Here is a 16,865-nt window from a genome sequence, read left to right as displayed (position 1 = left end):
TTATTTTCCAATGATCCCATGGAGGTAGGAACTTGGGAGTTGCTACTTCATCATTTTGAACAAGGGTCACCAGAGGTGACTTTCTTACATTCTCAAGAAAGACCCCCCACCAAAAAAAAAGAAGGGGCATATATATACAGATATGAAAAAACTCAGCATCTCGAGTAGAGTTCTGAAGTCACATTCCCTACATTTATCTCATTTCATGGTTGTCCTGGAGTGAACCCTTTGGAATCATAAGCTCCATGAAATTCATTTTGAAAAGCACTGTTATAAATTATTAAAATCCCTTGACATTTACATGCTGAGTGTCTGTGAACTAATGTCAGAAATAAGTAAATAGTAATTTTGGCTTAGATTATCTAACTTATTTTCTAGCTTATTTTCAAAATAACTTTCTTTACAATTCCTAGTTAATGCATTTTCATTGAGAAATTATGGATAAGCACAAAGAATAGAAATTATCTGTGATCCCATTTCCTAGAGGTAACAGTTGGTAACATGTTGACATTTCTTTTTTTTTTTTTTTTTTTTTTTACATTTCTTATACTTGTGAAATAACTCATCTAATCCTGGTTAATATTTCATATATAACAATTATGAACCTGGCATCCAGTGACGTAGTTGAGGTCCTTCTTATGCTGTTTTGTGTGTGGAAGCCAATCATGTAATTTGATGAGCTGTGACATGTCATGTGTTAAAATAACCTTCTAATCTCCATCCTCAATGACAAATGACTGTACCTCATACCCTTCAATAAAACAAACAGGTTGACTGCTCAGCTAGGTGATTAGCTTAAGATTTCAAGCTTTTTTTTTTTTTTTTTTTTGACAGTTTTTATGGTTTTATTTAAGCACACAAAAAATATGCCCATGAACTGTCTATTCATTTTCTTCACTGCGCAGCCTGGCGTTGGGATTGGTGACTCTGATGGCGAGTTGGGCGGCTCTTTTCACGATGGCTTTGCGATTCTTGGAGGAAACGTTGTGAGCAATCTCAGCACAGTAAGATTTATTGAACATGAGCAGCACTTCCAGCTCCTTGACGTTGTGGACCAGGAACTTCCGGAAGCCACTGGGCAGCATGTGCTTTGTCTTCTTGTTGCTCCCATAACCAATGTTAGGCATCAAGATCTGGCCCTTGAATCTTCTCCGCACCCTGTTGTCAATACCTCTGGGTTTCTGCCAGTTACGCTTAATTTTGACATATCGGTCTGACTGGTGCTGGATGAACTTCTTGGTCCTCTTTTTGATGATTTTGGGTTTCACGAGAGGTCTGAGGGCAGCCATGATGCCGAATACAGATGGCAGCCACCTCCGCAGGCAGCGCCAAGGAAGAGAAGCAGATTTCAAACTTTGAGGGCAACATCTTTCTCATGCAAGCAACCAGTTAAACCCTGCCCTACTGAAGTTGTTTTTAAACTTTAAAAACCAAAAGGACAGGTCTGGGGTTGTGGTTCAGTGGTACAGTGCTTGTCTAGCATGTGTGAGGCACTGAGTTTGATTCTCAGCACTGCATATAAATAAAGGTTCATCAACAACCAGAAAATATTTTTTTAAAAAAGCAAAAGGATACCTTCATTATGAAATAAAATCTTAAATAGAATCCTAAATACATACAAAATCCAGTTTTTAGTCTGAAATCTGTATATGTGTAAGCAGGTAGGGAAAAAAGGCTGTGCAGTGTGTTCAGTCCTGTTCAGCATGGCCTTCCACATACCCAGTCATTATGCAGAACTTCAGAGCTGTCAGATGTGCTCAGTCAGTACTTCTAATGAGCTGGAGGCTACTGCATCTATATCTCTTATGAATCCTCAGATGATGCCTGGCCATTCAGTAGGTGTTTTAATTGTTTTCTAAAATTAAAAAAGGGAAATCTGTACTGGGGGAATGGATTACCACATAACCATTATTAGTACTTAAAAAAAAAAAAAAACAAACCTCAAAAAGTATCCCCACTTAGAATGATAGATCAGTAGTGTTAGATCCTAGTGGTGTTATTACACTATTATGTTCTAAGAGATAATGCACTAAGTACTTTTTGATACCTAGAGACAAGCTACATATAAGGTTTTGCAATTGGTTTGCTAGAAAGACTAAGAATAGAGAGACTGGGGTAAATTGTAGTGAGGAAACCATGAAGCTGGCACCTGAGCTGGGTCCCAAAGCATAGGTAGGATTTAGGTGGGTGAGGAAGCATTCTAGTTTAACAGGAACAATAAGCACCAAGGCAAAAAAGAAAACAGTTTCAATGAGGATGACAGCAGAAAGCACTCTGGCTAGTGAAAAGAGTGTTTTCTGGGTCCCAGGTTGGCCCAGTAGGGTGGAACCTGAATAACAGTGAGTACAAAGGTGGGAAGAGATGAAGAAAAAGAGCAGCTGCATCTTAATAACAATGACAGTTCAGCTCTGTAAGAAAACTATTAAGGGGAGGAAAAGGGAAAAAAGGTGGGGCATCTCATGACAATCAAAGGGAGACTTGGGGGGGGGGGGACCAGAGAGGTAGGAGGGGAAGGAAAGGGAAAATACTGGGGAATGTGCTATACCATGTGCATGTATGAATATGTAACAATGAATCCCACCATTATGTCTAATTAAAATGCACCGATAAAAACACAGGGGAAAAACTCTCACAGGTATGCAAAGGTGGAAGACAACAAAACAAAATGGATGAATGGAAATACAAGAAGGAGATGTAACTGTACCAATCAAGAGAGTCACTATTAGGGCAGGCACCTAATCTGAAAAAGAGGAAAAGTGAAATAAAGATGAGAAAAGAGTTTAAGACACATATTTTTGGATAAAACACCCATTAACAAAGTTCCCCACTGCTGGAGCCGTTGCTCTAATATTAGTTTAAAGCTTACATGATCATGAGGATGCTTCTTACTGCCTTCTGGTCCGAGAGTGGTCTAACAAACCTGTGTTATCAGCTAAAGTCCACCGCCTTCCTCCGCGACCACATTCCTCTCAACTAAAGACCTGTACAGTCTTCAAAACACTGCAGTCATGACCTGGTTCTCAGGGTGTCCTCACCAAGTCCCCTCCACCTCAGACCAGATGAGGAGCGGTCTTACCTCTGGCACTGCACTGCAGCTCACAGTAATAACTCAACCTGCAGCCCCTGCCGCACTCTGTTCACTTTGATGGGAGGCACAAGGTTCAAGGGGGTGGAAAAAACAGAGCTCACGACGGACGGTGCCTGGATTTCAGTCTGGTACTTCAGGAAAACCGCTCAACACCTCCACACCCACTTGTCATGGAACAGTCAGCAACCCAGGAGAGCTTTACAGGGGTGAGGCTGCAGACAGTGAAGACAGGCTCTGGGGGCGCCGTCTGCATGACCTTTCCGTCTGCGGCCACTCTCCCAAGCTCGAGGCCACCCTGATGAAGCCAGAACCGAGGGCAGGCAGTTGTCAGAACGGGGGATCGGGGGATCGGGGGGATGGTGGAATGGAGAAAAGGGAGGCCGCCTGCGCCGGGAAGCTGGAGCGCACCCCCGGGGAACGGAATGCGGTCTCCAAGGTGACCTGCCTGCCCTCCCTCCCTCCAGGCTGCAGCAGGGGGCTGCTGACCAGTGCCCGCGGGCCGCCGCCTGGATCGCTCCCGTGGCCCTTCCTCTGCCATCGCCTCTCGCCTTCCGCCATCGCATGGCGTGGCCTTCCCAGAGACGAGGGGCAGAGTGCAGGACTCAGGCGCGTCCCCCTCTCACCGGGCAGGGCCTCGGCGGGGCCCCCGGGAGACCCTGCGGTGGTGCTCGCCGCGGTGCCTCCGAGGCCCAGCTTCGGCGTCTGAGGAAGCGGCCTGACATCGGCAGCCGGCAGCGACCACGGCCCGACGGACGCCCCAGGCCCGACGTCCGGCAGAGGCGACTGCGCGCCAGGCGGCGTCTGCAAACCTCTGGGCTCCGGCTCGCGAGGCCGCCCGCGCACTGCCGGCGCCGGTGACCGGCGGGAGCGCCGCCCTCGCGGAAGCAGGCTGCCCGCCCCAGCTCTGGACCGCCGCGGCCGCTGGCCTGGGCTCGCGCGGCCTGCGCTGCCACTGCCGGCGCCGGCACGCTCCTCGGGGAGCTGCCCGCTGCTGCCCTGCCGCACCTGCCCGGGCGACGGCCGTGCCTGCGCACGAGGCCGGCCGGGCCGCTGTGCACGGGACCCGGGAGCCGGTCTGCGGTGGCCTGTTTTCAGGTGGCTTCGGGTGGCGCTGAGTCCGTAAGGGCGACCCGAGCTTCCAACAGGCGATCCCGGCGGGGACCCTTCGCTCCGCCAGGCACCGCTTGAGCCGCCTCGGAGCTGAGGGCGCGAGGCCCAGCTGGCGCCGACTCGAGACCCTCGCGGGGTAATATGGCGACCGGTCGGCACCCGGGCGTGCAACCCGCGAGGAAACGCGACGGCGGGACGGAGCTTCCGGCGCGGTGTGTGCACTTCCGTCTGAAAGCGGAACGCTGGGCTCCGCGCGCGAGCTGCAGCAGGGAGGAAGTAGGTGGGCGGCCCGCTTCCGCTTCCGGGCGAGGCCGCGGCGCCTGCCGGCGGTCACGGAGGCTGCGGCCGGGCGCCTGGGCGGGGCGGGACGCCTGGGCGGGGCGGGGCGGGACGCCTGGGCGGGGCGGGGCGGGGCGCCGTGGTGCGATCCGGCAGCGTCCGGCTTCCCGAGCGGTCGCGTCGACAGGGCGGCTGCAGTAGCTCGCGGCGGGATGGAGGCGCGCGCGGCGGACGGCGGCCCTGGGCGGCGCGGGCCCGGGGCCCCACAGGCGGGGACCAACGGGCTGCCGAAGCACTCGTACTGGCTGGACCTCTGGCTCTTCGTGCTCTTCGACGTGGTGCTGTTCCTCTTCGTGTACCTCTTGCCCTGGTGAGCCCCGCGGCGGGCCGGGCCGGGCGGGGCGGAGGAGGTTGTGGACGGCTGGGCCACTGCCTTGGCGGCCCATCGGGGTCACACATCATTCGGGGTGCAGCTGATGCTGCCGAGCGATTGAGGGCGGGTTGCAGCAGGTGTTCAGGTGCGCCACGCAGCACTTCGTTAGCCTGTCGCTCCCTACCCTGAGCAGGCCCTGCGGGGACTCGGACCTTTGTGGGCCAGTGCGCTTGTCTCTGAGCATTCCCGTTTCTGTGAGCTCCGCCTCGTCCACCGCGTCACTGGTCCGGGACCCGGGCTCCCGCTTCCTTCTGACCGGCCCCCGCATGTCCTGGACACGGCCTGCAGTCAGGACGTTCTTTAGAATTCTCTTGCAGAATCCATGCCCTCCGTTTTCATTGCCACTCTGACAGTTCTGGCAGGGGATGAAATAAAGGAGCTTATCGGGGAGGAACAGCAGAGCCAGAAGAGGGACGGATGACGATGAAGGGCGGGTTTTGGAGAGAAGCAGGGGGATGGAGGGCCCTCTGGAGGGAAGCCCTGAGGAGGTGGCACCGACATTGGCGCATTGTTCATTTCCTGTCACCAGCCTTTAGCCATGGTGCCGAGAGCTGTTCCTGTCTTTCCTCAACCCTGTCCCTCAGTTTTGGGAAACGTGGGTATCTTGGACTTCAGCGTCTGGTTTCTTGGGTGGTGTGGCAGAGATGAAGGCAGAGGGTTGACTGGGATGAATGGTAACAGGGTCTTTCTATGAAATCCTCCACAGGCATTTAGGAATTCCGGTTTAGGTTTCCATCTCCTTCTCACCCCATTTTTAGTAGAGACCAATAACCAGGACAGTGATTTTTATTTGTTTGTTTTAGTATTTTTTAGTTGTAGATGGATACAATCTTTCTTATTTTTATATGGTGCTGAGGATGGAACCCAGCACCAAGTGCTCTACCACTGAGCTACAGTCCAGCCCCCTGTTTATTTTGATTTTTGTTTTTAATGATGACCAGAATTCTCAGCTCTGGGTGGAAAATGGAGCTTGAACATTTTTTCTACACCATTTAAAAAAAATTATCAATATGTAAATCATTTTAGGATTAAGACAGGAGACTAAAACAATTACGATTTTCAGAGGTTGGCATAAGTATTAAAATGGGTAGAAGAAATGTCCTTGACAAATATTTGGATTTTACAGATGGGTTTGCTGACATTGCAAGACCACTGGATTCTGGAGTGAATTCTGAAAATGACTACAGTCTTCTTGAACAAAGAAGATAGGATTGTGCAGCTGCAGAATTTCAAACCTCTGAAGGACCGTCCTTTCATTTTACATGTTCTTTTAACTCATTTGGGGAACTACTAAATAAGTAGTGATCTCATTCATAGCTAAGTTCTTAAAACTAAATCCAGTGTTTCACATTTTAAACTCTTTCAAACACCTAATGGCTTTATAGGGGCTGGTATAGAAGTGTTTGTACTTCAAAGCTTAGCATATTCACCCAGAATACAGTCATGTCTAATATTGTAAGGGTTGGTCTGTGTTAATTCAGTCACATAATGCGGTTTATAACTAGGTGAGGTGAGGTGTTTGTAAATTGAAGTTATTTAGAAGTGCGAGAAGGACTTTGAGAGGACTAGTGTTCTTAGATTGTGTAGAGGCTCTAACTAACACAGGCTGTCCAGAAGAGTTCATAATGTATTGGCTCTAAACATGCTTAGTTTTTAAATAGTCTTTCATGACCTTTGAAAAGCTGCATTCTGGTCAGCAGGTCCATGGTCACAAAGGGCGTGACATCTGATAGTAGAAAGCCTGCCTGCCCGCCTTCAAGTAGCCGTGTGTTTCAAGCCCGCTTCCTTTTCATTATTGTATTAGGTAATCTTGTGTCCAAAACATCTGGTTTTATGCTTGTTACTTACTTAAATACATCTGCAAATTCAGTGTGATATTTACTCATTCTGCAGAGCCCTCATCATTGGCTGGCAGCATTTTAGACACAACAGTGGACCAAACAAAAATTCTTGCCTTGCAGTTTGCTCTCATTGCTGTTTCTTTAAAAAAAAATCTAATTATTATCAAGCACAAATCTAATTGTTATTTAAATCCAGTTATGTTATTGATGTAGGGGTACTCAGCGTGCATTTGATCTGAAAGGCCACACTCAAAGCAGCTGCTCTGTGCACTTTGGAAGCTTTTTAGGGAGCCCTTAAAGCTTTATGCTGTGGATGCCAGAAATTGGCTGGTCTTTGAAATCAGTGGTATTTGACATATGTGAACTATGTAAAGCATTCCCCTCCCTCTTGATCAAGGCACAAGATCCAGGAAACTCTCCAACCTCTGCCTTTCATAAGGGTGCTTAGGGTTAGGGTCTGGCCTAGAGTGCCCTTGGATGATTTCCTTAGGCCTGGTGATTCTTGTCATGCCTTCAGGGTGTTGCTCTGCATAAAGAAAACATTCTGTGGAGGTGTGGTTGAAGCATCAAGAGGAACAAAGTGGGATTTCTCCAAGTTTACCAAATGATTATGACCTGCTTTTCTGCTGCTAACAATTTTGTCTAATAAACATTTACATAGCTGAATTTGGCTTATTATATCAGATTATCTGGTGGTAAGGTTGTAAACAGCTCACTATTAGAACACAAAGTTTTGTAATCATCATCTGTACCAGCTTTCTGAGCCTGAAATCAGCCTACTTCCACAACTGTCACTGCTCTGGAAATTTCTAGCACAGCCACAATGTAGAAGTCTTAATGTGATGGCTATCTTCTGTGTGTCGGTGTGAACTAAGGATCCAAGAAAGCTGGTGAGACATTGTTCCTGAGTGCTTCTCTAGAGTAGCGTTTGAACCAGCAGACTGAGCAAAGGAATTTCCTCCCAGCGTACAGGGCGTCATCCAATCCCCTATATCCTGTTAGTTTTCTCTGGAAAAACTTCACTAACATGATGATACACTACATGACTATATATGGTGTCAGCGTGAGACTGAATCTTTTTTTGCTCAGATGAACGAGAAAGCACCTACCACCAAACTGCCCTTTTTAGTAGACTGCTCAGTGCTACACTTTGAAGGCTTTTGAAGTGTATAAATGGGACACTAAAATGTTGGAAACTTGCTATAACAAAAAGACATCAAGAATCACCAATGTGATTTTAATTGTAAAAATTCATTTATAAATTAACACGTTTGATTTCATGTAAGTAAAAATGAGGTTCAAAGTACCACTTGAAATGAATTGGCTTAGCTTTTGTAAAGAACAGTTTTAAGGGGGTCTGTTAACCTGAAACAGCATATAAAGAGCACCAAATACCCTGACCCCAAAAGGTATGGAGTTGCATTTGGAAACCCAGGATATCTGTGGTCAGTGAGGTGGTACTCAAAGACAAGGTAAACAGGGGCACTGGGCCAAGTCTGGCTCACTGCCTGTTTTTATGATGAAGGCCTCTAAGCCAAGAATGGTTTTTACGTTTCCAAGGACTGAAAGGAATCAGCCTTTCACAGAAAAATTACAGCAACCCAATTTCAGTGTTGGGGCTCACTGGAGCAGCACGCCCCTTCCCTGTGTGTCTGTGGTCACTGTCACTGCTGAGGCAGGGCTGAGCAGTGGAGCCCGCTGGTGCACAAAGCCTCCATCCTAGGAAGCCTGCCAGTCACTCTGGCATGTACTCTAGATGTGACGGGTTTTAGCCAGGAACACGTGGGATGACATGATCAGTGATTCCAAGCATGTCTGAGCTTTAAATTGACTTCCGTTTCCCATAAACCACCCACATGGGGGAGGGACACAATTCACCAAAGTCCAACCATGTTGAATTAAACTTTTATCTTAAAAACTTTTGAACCAAAAGAAACTGATTTCACATGAAAATATAATTCTGAAGACAAGTATTTTAAGCATTTCAATAATATTGTCTGTATTACAAAGTTATAAGCTTATAACATGGAAATATCTATAAAAATAACAGGCCCCCAGAAGTAGAAATTTTACATGTGAATGATTAGTTGGTAAGTATGGACTGAATCTTTCTGGAGTGCTGAATCAACAAAACCAAATGGGTTCTGGTTTGTTTAGTACTAAATTACATAGGAGTTTTCTTAACAGTACATTAAAAGGCAAAAATGGACATTGCTATTTAATGTTTGCAACTAAATGGGGTTGAAAAGGTAGATTCATGAAACTGCTATTAAATACAGAAATTAGACTAAATGTTTCAGTTAATATATTCCCAACTGGACATCTTGACCAAATAGAAGTTAAAATGTGCCCACACAAAGCTTTTGAAAGTCTTAAAAAATACTTGAAGCCCCCTCTTCTAGTATTTTACAATGTTATCAAAGCAGCAATGAAAAACATTGATATTTCAAATACAATTCTATAAACCTTACATTATTTACAAAGCTACCATTATAAAAACTTAAAAACAAGTTTTCTGAAAAGATAAAAATTTAGTTGATATTCAAGTATTTCTAAATTGAGAGCATATAAAAAGATAACTTACAGGTAGAAAAGGCTAGTAAGTTCTCTACAGGCAGAAGATAGTCTGGCCAAATTCTGACAAATTCTGAGGTTACCTTTCATAATCATATTCTGTTATCTGAAAGTCTTCATTTTTAACCACTTACATTTTGGAATAATTTACCATAATTTATGGAATTGGTCAAGATTAAATTTACTAGTATATTATAAAGTTATGAAGTTTTTCATTTAGGAATGTAAAGAAAACTTTCATTCTATAATTCTATATTCTCTGGAACAGACACTATAAAACTATTCTAAGTCCCAATTAGGTTATCAGCTTAGTATAAAATAAACTGACAACTAGTGAGATATAAGGCAGTTAAAGGAAGTTGTTTTTGCTCCTAAGTTCATCATATGAAAATCCCTTTACTTTTTAAAGAAAGCACTCTCCATAAAGGTAGTGAGGGTAAAACTATTGGTGGAAGAAAAAATTGGAAGGCTGCCCAAATTAGTTACACATTTCATTAAAATTAAACCCTCTCTATGAAAGGAAGGAAGTTCATCTGAAGTCTATAGAGTAAAATGAATTGACCCAGGAGCAAGTAAGAAGGGAGCAGAGGAAACAGGCAGTTTGACAGTTCCAGTTAAGAAGACTCAAGGTTTGAATCCTAACACTGGTTATTAGCAGCCCAAAGCATTTCACATAAAATTAGAAAAAAAGATGTAACAAAATAAATAAATATACTAAAATTTACATAATTTGACTTCTCATCTTGCTAAAGCAGTACTTATGAACACATACAATAGTTAAAAGTCTATTTACTTTAACCAGCTAACTCTGAAGATAAAAGTTCTAGGAGTGAAATTAGTTCTCACCTTGAAATTTTAAAAATCATTAATCATTAAGGCATTTTCCCCAAAATGCTATAAAACTCATGGTCGATTTTTCTTAAAGACACTTGAAGGGCTCAGGTGTGGCAGAAGTCAGGGACAGACTCCATCAAAAAGTGTCTTCAAAAGGCAGACGCTGCTTTGACCAGACCCATGGGCTGCTGGCAGGTGACATGCAGTTTACACGAGAACTGGCCAGTGTGATACTTACAGTCTACCAGCCAGATAAGAGGGGGACAAATTTAATTCATTCAACTGTTACATATGGCAAATAATATTATATACTCCCTGACTTTCTGCTTTTCAAGTTATGCCAAGATATTCAAAGTGAACTTCCGAAATATCCAATAAATTGATCATCACAGAGCAAAACATTGTAACGTTATAGTTCTACTCATTTATGCGTGCACACGCGCGCGGTGTGTGTGTGTGTGTGTGTGTGTGTGTGTATCTGATTTTACAATGCCAGGGGTCTAATTTTATTGGTCACTAGGTTTGGTCAGTAGGAACTTAAGGGCCTCTGCGGATAAGCTGGCAGGCTCCATCATCTGCCTGCTACAGTGCGTGCTGGGCTTGCGGGAGGGCAGTGTGGCCAGGGCCATCAGGTGAAAGGCCCTACACCTCACCACTTTGAGGTGGTGAAGGGCTGTGACAAGAGCCACTGTTCTCTGGAAAGCAGAGCTTGGGCCTCTGATGGTATTTCAGTCTGTATGTATCTGTCATGCAGCTGTCAACTGAAAAATAGGTAGTGAAGGAGACCGTCTCACTTGGGCACGGAGAGCTGGAGTCCCGTTCTGGCCGGCAGGGTGCCTCGGCAACGGCAGCCGAGTGTGCCTGAAACCCGCAAGCTGCAGCGCTGAAGAGGCGGGGGGCTCCGCTGCCTGTGCACTGCTTCACTCGAAGGCTTTCTCTGCATCTCTGGTGGTTTGTACACGTACCGAATTCTGAACCTGGCTCTGACGCTGCACTTGGTCTGGCAGAACTGCTGAACACCTCAGTAAGTCTGACATCGGGCACAGAGTCACTTTTCTCTGACGGTGGCACGCTAGTAACAGCATATTTCTTTGGTGGCAACGGTGGTGGCGTAAGTTGACAAAGAAGTTCTGGCACTTGGCGCCCATCAGATCTGCAGGCTGGCTGAATCACACGTGCCCTGGAGGGAGAGTTCTCATAGCAGCATGGCGCTGTCATGGTCTGCTGCTGAACAGCCCTGGGACGTGGAGAACGGGGTGAAGACGGGGAGGCCATTTCATCACTGTTCACTGTCTTTCCAGGTGAACTGTCACCGAGGTGAAAAGGCACAGCTGCCCTCTCGGAATGGTCTCTACTGAGCCATGCAGAGAATCTGCCTCCGCCTGCTCTTCCAGATTCCTGCTGACCTGACTGATGGGTATGTTCCCTTGCAGTACTGTCCTTCAGTATTTGGGGGCCAGGTGAAGGCAGGCAGTTTCCACTGGTTTCACGGGCATGTGGCCTAAAATACGAAGAGAAAAGCAAAGCTAAAACACTGTATGCAGTAGGTGAAACCAGCGGATAAACATGTCTCGGGATTTCACCAACACGTTTTATATTATTTTTGCAGCACAATAGAAATGGGAAATATTGTGCCACCCAGAATATGCTAATGCTCACCAGAAACCTTCCTCACTACCAGATTCATATTTCTTCTATTCTCTCCCTTTTTCTGTGGTGCCAGAACGGAGCCAAGGGCCCTATGCAGGTACTCTGCCACTGAGCTGCACCCCCACCTACAAATCCCATTTCTCACACTTAGAAACGTACTTTAAAGTTCATTTCACTGAAATCACATTTACCAGTGATGAAATACAGCACAGAACTTATGGAAAACGCTACAAGCAGACAAGTCAATACTCTAAAGCGTTCTCACCCACTTTCCAACACTGAAAGGCAACGGGGCTGAAGATGTTTAAAATCTGACACATGACCCTGTAAGGACGGTGCATGATTTTAAATAGTGAACCAAAATCATCTCTGATGAGGTAATAACTAATTCCTAAGGTGAAGATGAATCATGTGTTGCACATTATTTTTCTTGACTTTTTCTCCTGTGACTGCACAGAACTGAACTGGAGTGGAGCCGTTTGCCAGGTAGATCAGTCATCAGATCTCAGCTCCACTGCTTTGAGCACATCACTTCATCTCGCCTCACATTTTCTCACTTGTAAGATACAGCAGTTCCCCCCTTACCCATGGTTTCAGCTGCCCATGGTTGACTGCAGCTGAAAATACTGACTGGAAAATTCCTGAAATAAATGACTTGTAAGTTCTACACCGCACACCCCCATCTAAGCAGCGTGAGGACCCCCAGGCTGCCCTGCCCAGGTCAGCGTCAGCCTCTGTCCAGTCTGCCGCGTCCCTCAGTTCTGCCTCAGTGCAGGTGGCCCCTGCAGCACAGCAGGGATCCACCCAGGCATGCCAAGGCAGCAGTCAGGCACTGCCTGAAGGTTGCAGGGACAGCAGGGAAGGACGTCAAGGAGATCAGAGTCCGAGGTGGCTAGGTTCTACAGGAGACTCCTGTCTAAAGCTGGAGGAGGGAGAACAAAGCCATGCAAGTGTCACCGTCACTGCAGAAGTCCCCGCACAGGGTGCGGTTAGTGCTCAGTGTGTGCCAGAGAAACAGTGCACAGAGGGCTTAGGCACTGGGTGGGGTTCTGTTCCCTCCTGCCCTGTGTGAGGGGCCCCCGTGCCCCTCCTCACAGGACCACAATGTCAGGACAGTGATGTGCTGCTCCTGGCACCCTGCGGGCCCGCTGCCCTGGGCGCACGTCCTACGGTGATCCCCACGGGACAGACACTCTTCCCAGGAGAGTAGGACGGATTTGGGCCCTCCTGATACGTAGGGCTCCCCCTGCACAGGCAGTTGGGAAGAAAGGCCCTGGACTCCCACATGCCACCATTACCTTTTCACCAAATGACTTTTTACTTGCAGATGTGACTCTGGCTGGAGCTCAGGGGATCCACAGCCTGGTTCCAAGTCCCTATGTCGTCTTCTAAAATCTGGGTTGAGGGAAAAAGAAGAGGAAGACAGAGTTGTTCAAATGATGCTGCAGAACTTATTCCATGTATATTTACATGAAGGTTTTCTGTGAACACGCAATTCTCTTCCAATTAAAGAACAGACAAAATGAGTTCTTGGAGACTTCGCTGAAAACATCGCCCCCTATCTGAACTACCCACTTTTGGCGATACCGATGCTTCTTGTGCTGGAGGGCATTCCTGCTGGGTCCTGTGGCCCCGTGTTCCCTCAGTCTTCACTGAGAAAGCACTTCCCACCAGCTTGCCTCGCTGTCACCAAAACGCCCACCAAGAACAGCTTAGGAGGAGAGGCTTATTTTGGCTCCTGCTCCCAGACATTCAGTTCATCCTCAGCCAAGTGCAGTGCTCCAGTCGAGGGTGAGGCCGCACCCTGTGGTAGAAGGGTGTGGTGGAGGAGGGCTGCTCCCCTGGGTCAGCCAGGAAGCAGGTGGGCGGGGAGGGGCCACAGGGAAGATGCCCCCTTGCAGGGCGGCCCCAGGGACCTCCTCCAGCAGTGCCCCACCCAGTGGGTCCACACTGGCATGCACTGGTCAGTGACAGCCCCCTCAGTCCCATTTCACCTCCGAGCACCCTGCACTGACAGGTGCTTTGGGGAGGCCTCTTACCAACCACACAGTACTGAGGGACGCCTGCGTGGGAAGGCAGATGGCCTAGGCTAAGTCTGGATCCTCTGATTATGGGCTGGTAACTTTAAGCAAGCCTCTTCCTCATTCAGTCTGTTTCCTCCTTTATGGAATGGGATAATAACACACTTTACTTCACAGGATTCTTGGATGGTGAGTGAATTACAGGGTGGGACGGAGCTATGACCACATAGGAGACATACCAGCACAGGTGAGCTACTAGTCACTGCCTACTTGAGTAGTGAGAAGCTTGTGCTTCTTAATATCTACAGCAACCTTATGAAGGCATCTTGGAGGAATCAGAGGTTCAGACAAGCTAAGGAGTTCGCCAAACCTCATGGCCAGCAAATGGGAACCGGGTCTGCACCAAGCCCACGCCAGACCCTGAGGCCAAGTCACCCCAATTCTGATATGTAACAGGCACCTAATCATCAGTCATGAAATTAATTTCAACAAAGTCACATGAAAAATCATCAATCTGACACTGAAAAGCTTCAGATTTGGAATCATCATTTCACCTACTGCCTCCTTTTTAACCACAGCTTACTAGGACCAGGGCCTCCAGCCCCATGGTACCATGGGAGCTGGCCTACTGCTCTGCCCGTGTGCAAGGACAGGAGGGTCCACAGAAGGCCTAAGATACTGTTAATGCCCAGAGAAAAATATTAACCACATCAAGAGCTCTCACTACCAAATATTACTTTAAAACAGCTCTCAACAAAATGACTACTGCCCTCTAACTTTAATATACCTAAGTGAAACTAATTTCCTAGTCATAGACGAAGTAGATCCAACTGGTTACAGCTGCAAAATCTAAGGACTGTTTCACAGGGTACAGATACAGGGAACTGAAGCATTTGGATTTTTACAGTTTTACCCATTAGCATCCTGGTTTCTGATGCCCCTTATGGGACAGCAAAGGCTTCATGTCTGAGAACCAACTTTTTCCTCCACCAAGCAGGAGGGACCTGCAGCCCGTTCACCAATAGAAAAACCGCAAGCACCAGGGCAAAAAGGCATCACAGAAGTAACTTTGGCGTGTGGCACATCTGCGGGCACCACACCACCCGCGCGTCTTGGAAACCAACCAGAGACAGTGTGGAGCTATTCATGCCATTCCCACATTCGCTGCGGTTTTGAGAAGGTGTGGGAAGTACCGAGTGTCATTATCCAGGGCAGCAGTTCCCAGAGCGTGGCCACGCCCGGGAGGCCGCCAGGACCTTCCCAGGACCGTGTAGTCCAACTCTTCTCACTCTGCCACCAAGAGGCCAGCTGTGTCCAAGATGCTGACGTCCACGCGGACAGCGCAAAACCAGGTCAGACAAGGCTGCCAGCACCTGTGAAGGCAGCCAGTCACCCTGACCAGCGGGAACTGTGTCCTTCACAGCCACACATTTGTGGGCTTCAAAAAGCCAGTTTCACTGAAGCATGTTTGATGAAGCAGGAAAAAATGGTTTTTTTTTCATTAATTAGTTTATGTGTTTTAAATTATTTGGTAGAAGAAAGAAGGAAGCACACATAAAGCATGGATTTTTTTCCCTACTCCTTTCTGGTACCACTCAGTACATTCCTAGCACTTTGTCTTGAGGTGGGGCCTCGCGGAGTGACCCTGGCCGGCCTGGACCTTGCTCCTCCTAAGCCACTGGGTCACAGCGTGGCCAGCACAGTGGGCTTGCACGAGTACTCTCGGTGCCTGTCCTGGTGTGACGGCTGTCTCAGGAACAGCACTTGTAGGACGGACTGAGCAGCAAGCCGACCCCGGCTGGACTGATCACGGGACCCACTTCTGCCCAGGAGATGTGGCCATGTGGGCGTCCAGGCGGGTTCTACAGAAATCCTCCTGGAAACAACGAAAGTGAGCCTGCCGTGGGGAGGGGCTGGCGGAGTGCACCAGCCACGACGCAGAGCCTCGGGATGGAAGTCGGGGTCAGTTCCCGGCCACGGGGCCTGCGATTTCCAGGGCTTACAGGTGGGCCTGCTGTCGGCGGTGACGCTGATGAACGTGGCTTTGAAGAGACCACGAGGGAGGGGCTGGCGAGGCTGGGCAACCCCGTGTCCGGGTGCTGACGCCGATGCTGGGAGCCGGCAGCGACTCCCACCCAAGCGCTGGGAGGTCAGCGCCTGTCACTGCTGCAGCACCAGGTGTCCCCTCCTGTGGTCAGAGCCCCGAGTCGGCCTGGGGGCACTGCCTGTGGGTGTGCTGTGAAGAACACCGGCCACTTCCAAGGAGGCCGGGCACCACTGTCTTCCAGCAGTGTGTGTGGACACACCAGCACCAGAGCAGTCCGGCGCTGGGACAGAAGCGCGGCGCAGACCCCCCACGCCAGACCCCCCGCCGAAGGCCACGGACCCCATCAGCCGCCTCACTGGTGCCTTTCATTTGAAATGCTGTGCATGTCAGCAGGTGACAGCTCCCCCTTCTCCACAGGAACACCCTCATGCTCACAGGGCAGACGCTCACAGGCACGGGTCACAGAAACCAAGGCCCTCTGCGGCCACTCGTCCTCTCGCAGTGCCAAGGACCCTGGGGCCACGTGCCTGAGAACGGCTGCTCTGCGGCCATTGAGTCGTCCGGTGCCTGCGCCACGAGGGGCCACACAGCCGGCACTGGAGGGAGCTGTGGCAGGGAGGCCACTGCGCTGCCCAGGCTGCACCCCAGCCCAGAGGCACCTCTGCAAGCACGCCCACAGGCGGCTCCCACGCTGCTGACCTGGGCGTCAGATGACAGTCCTTAGCACGGTGGCCCAAGCAGTGGCCCAAGCAGAGGCTGTGTGGCCAGCACCAGCCTGAGCGGCCCAGTGACTTCGGCCTTTCTGTGCAGACTCTCCGTGCCAGTCCCCGCCCTCTCCAGCCTTTCGTCGGCCGCAGCCGAGGCAGGCAGAAGAGAGCGGAGCTGGGGCAGAAGAGAGCGGAGCTGGGGCTGCAGGCAGGGGCGGCTCTCAGCTACCAGGGGCTCTGCCCCAGATGCTCTGCAGTTGCTAGGTCGGTCCCTGGGCACC

The 16,865-nt window shown here is 48.8% G+C and overlaps 2 protein-coding genes across 13 annotated transcripts in view; both read right to left on the bottom strand.

Annotated features, from left to right (window-relative positions):
• Window positions 1-539: 539 nt before the first annotated feature.
• Window positions 540-5,290, bottom strand: LOC124994701 (60S ribosomal protein L32-like). Of its 10 annotated transcripts, none has more exons than XM_047566913.1 (3): window positions 2,705-5,283; window positions 1,720-1,855; window positions 540-1,314 (listed from the first exon to the last, which is right to left on the bottom strand). In XM_047566913.1, the coding sequence occupies exons 2-3, from the start codon at window positions 1,725-1,727 to the stop codon at window positions 882-884; spliced, it is 441 nt and encodes a 146-aa protein (XP_047422869.1). In that variant the 5' UTR covers window positions 1,728-1,855; window positions 2,705-5,283; the 3' UTR covers window positions 540-881. The 10 variants fall into 10 exon arrangements, 3 of the variants coding, with proteins under 3 accessions (XP_047422869.1, XP_047422872.1, XP_047422871.1); XM_047566916.1 differs by having other exon boundaries at window positions 540-1,275; XM_047566915.1 differs by having other exon boundaries at window positions 540-1,855; window positions 2,705-5,281.
• Window positions 5,291-8,640: 3,350 nt separating this feature from the next.
• The window catches only part of Usp53 (ubiquitin specific peptidase 53), a 71,048-nt gene continuing 62,823 nt past the window's right edge, over window positions 8,641-16,865 (bottom strand). For all 3 annotated transcript variants that reach the window (XM_047566910.1, XM_047566911.1, XM_047566912.1), the window contains 2 exons: window positions 13,108-13,204; window positions 8,641-11,660 (listed from right to left, as the gene is read on the bottom strand). In XM_047566910.1, the coding sequence (XP_047422866.1) occupies window positions 10,802-11,660; window positions 13,108-13,204 (956 nt within the window). In that variant the 3' untranslated portion in view covers window positions 8,641-10,801. The remainder of the gene's footprint in view (window positions 11,661-13,107; window positions 13,205-16,865) is intronic.

Source organism: Sciurus carolinensis, chromosome 10, assembly GCF_902686445.1.
Source record: "Sciurus carolinensis chromosome 10, mSciCar1.2, whole genome shotgun sequence".
Lineage (NCBI taxonomy): Eukaryota > Metazoa > Chordata > Mammalia > Rodentia > Sciuridae > Sciurus > Sciurus carolinensis.
This window is presented reverse-complemented; position numbering and strand designations above follow the sequence as displayed.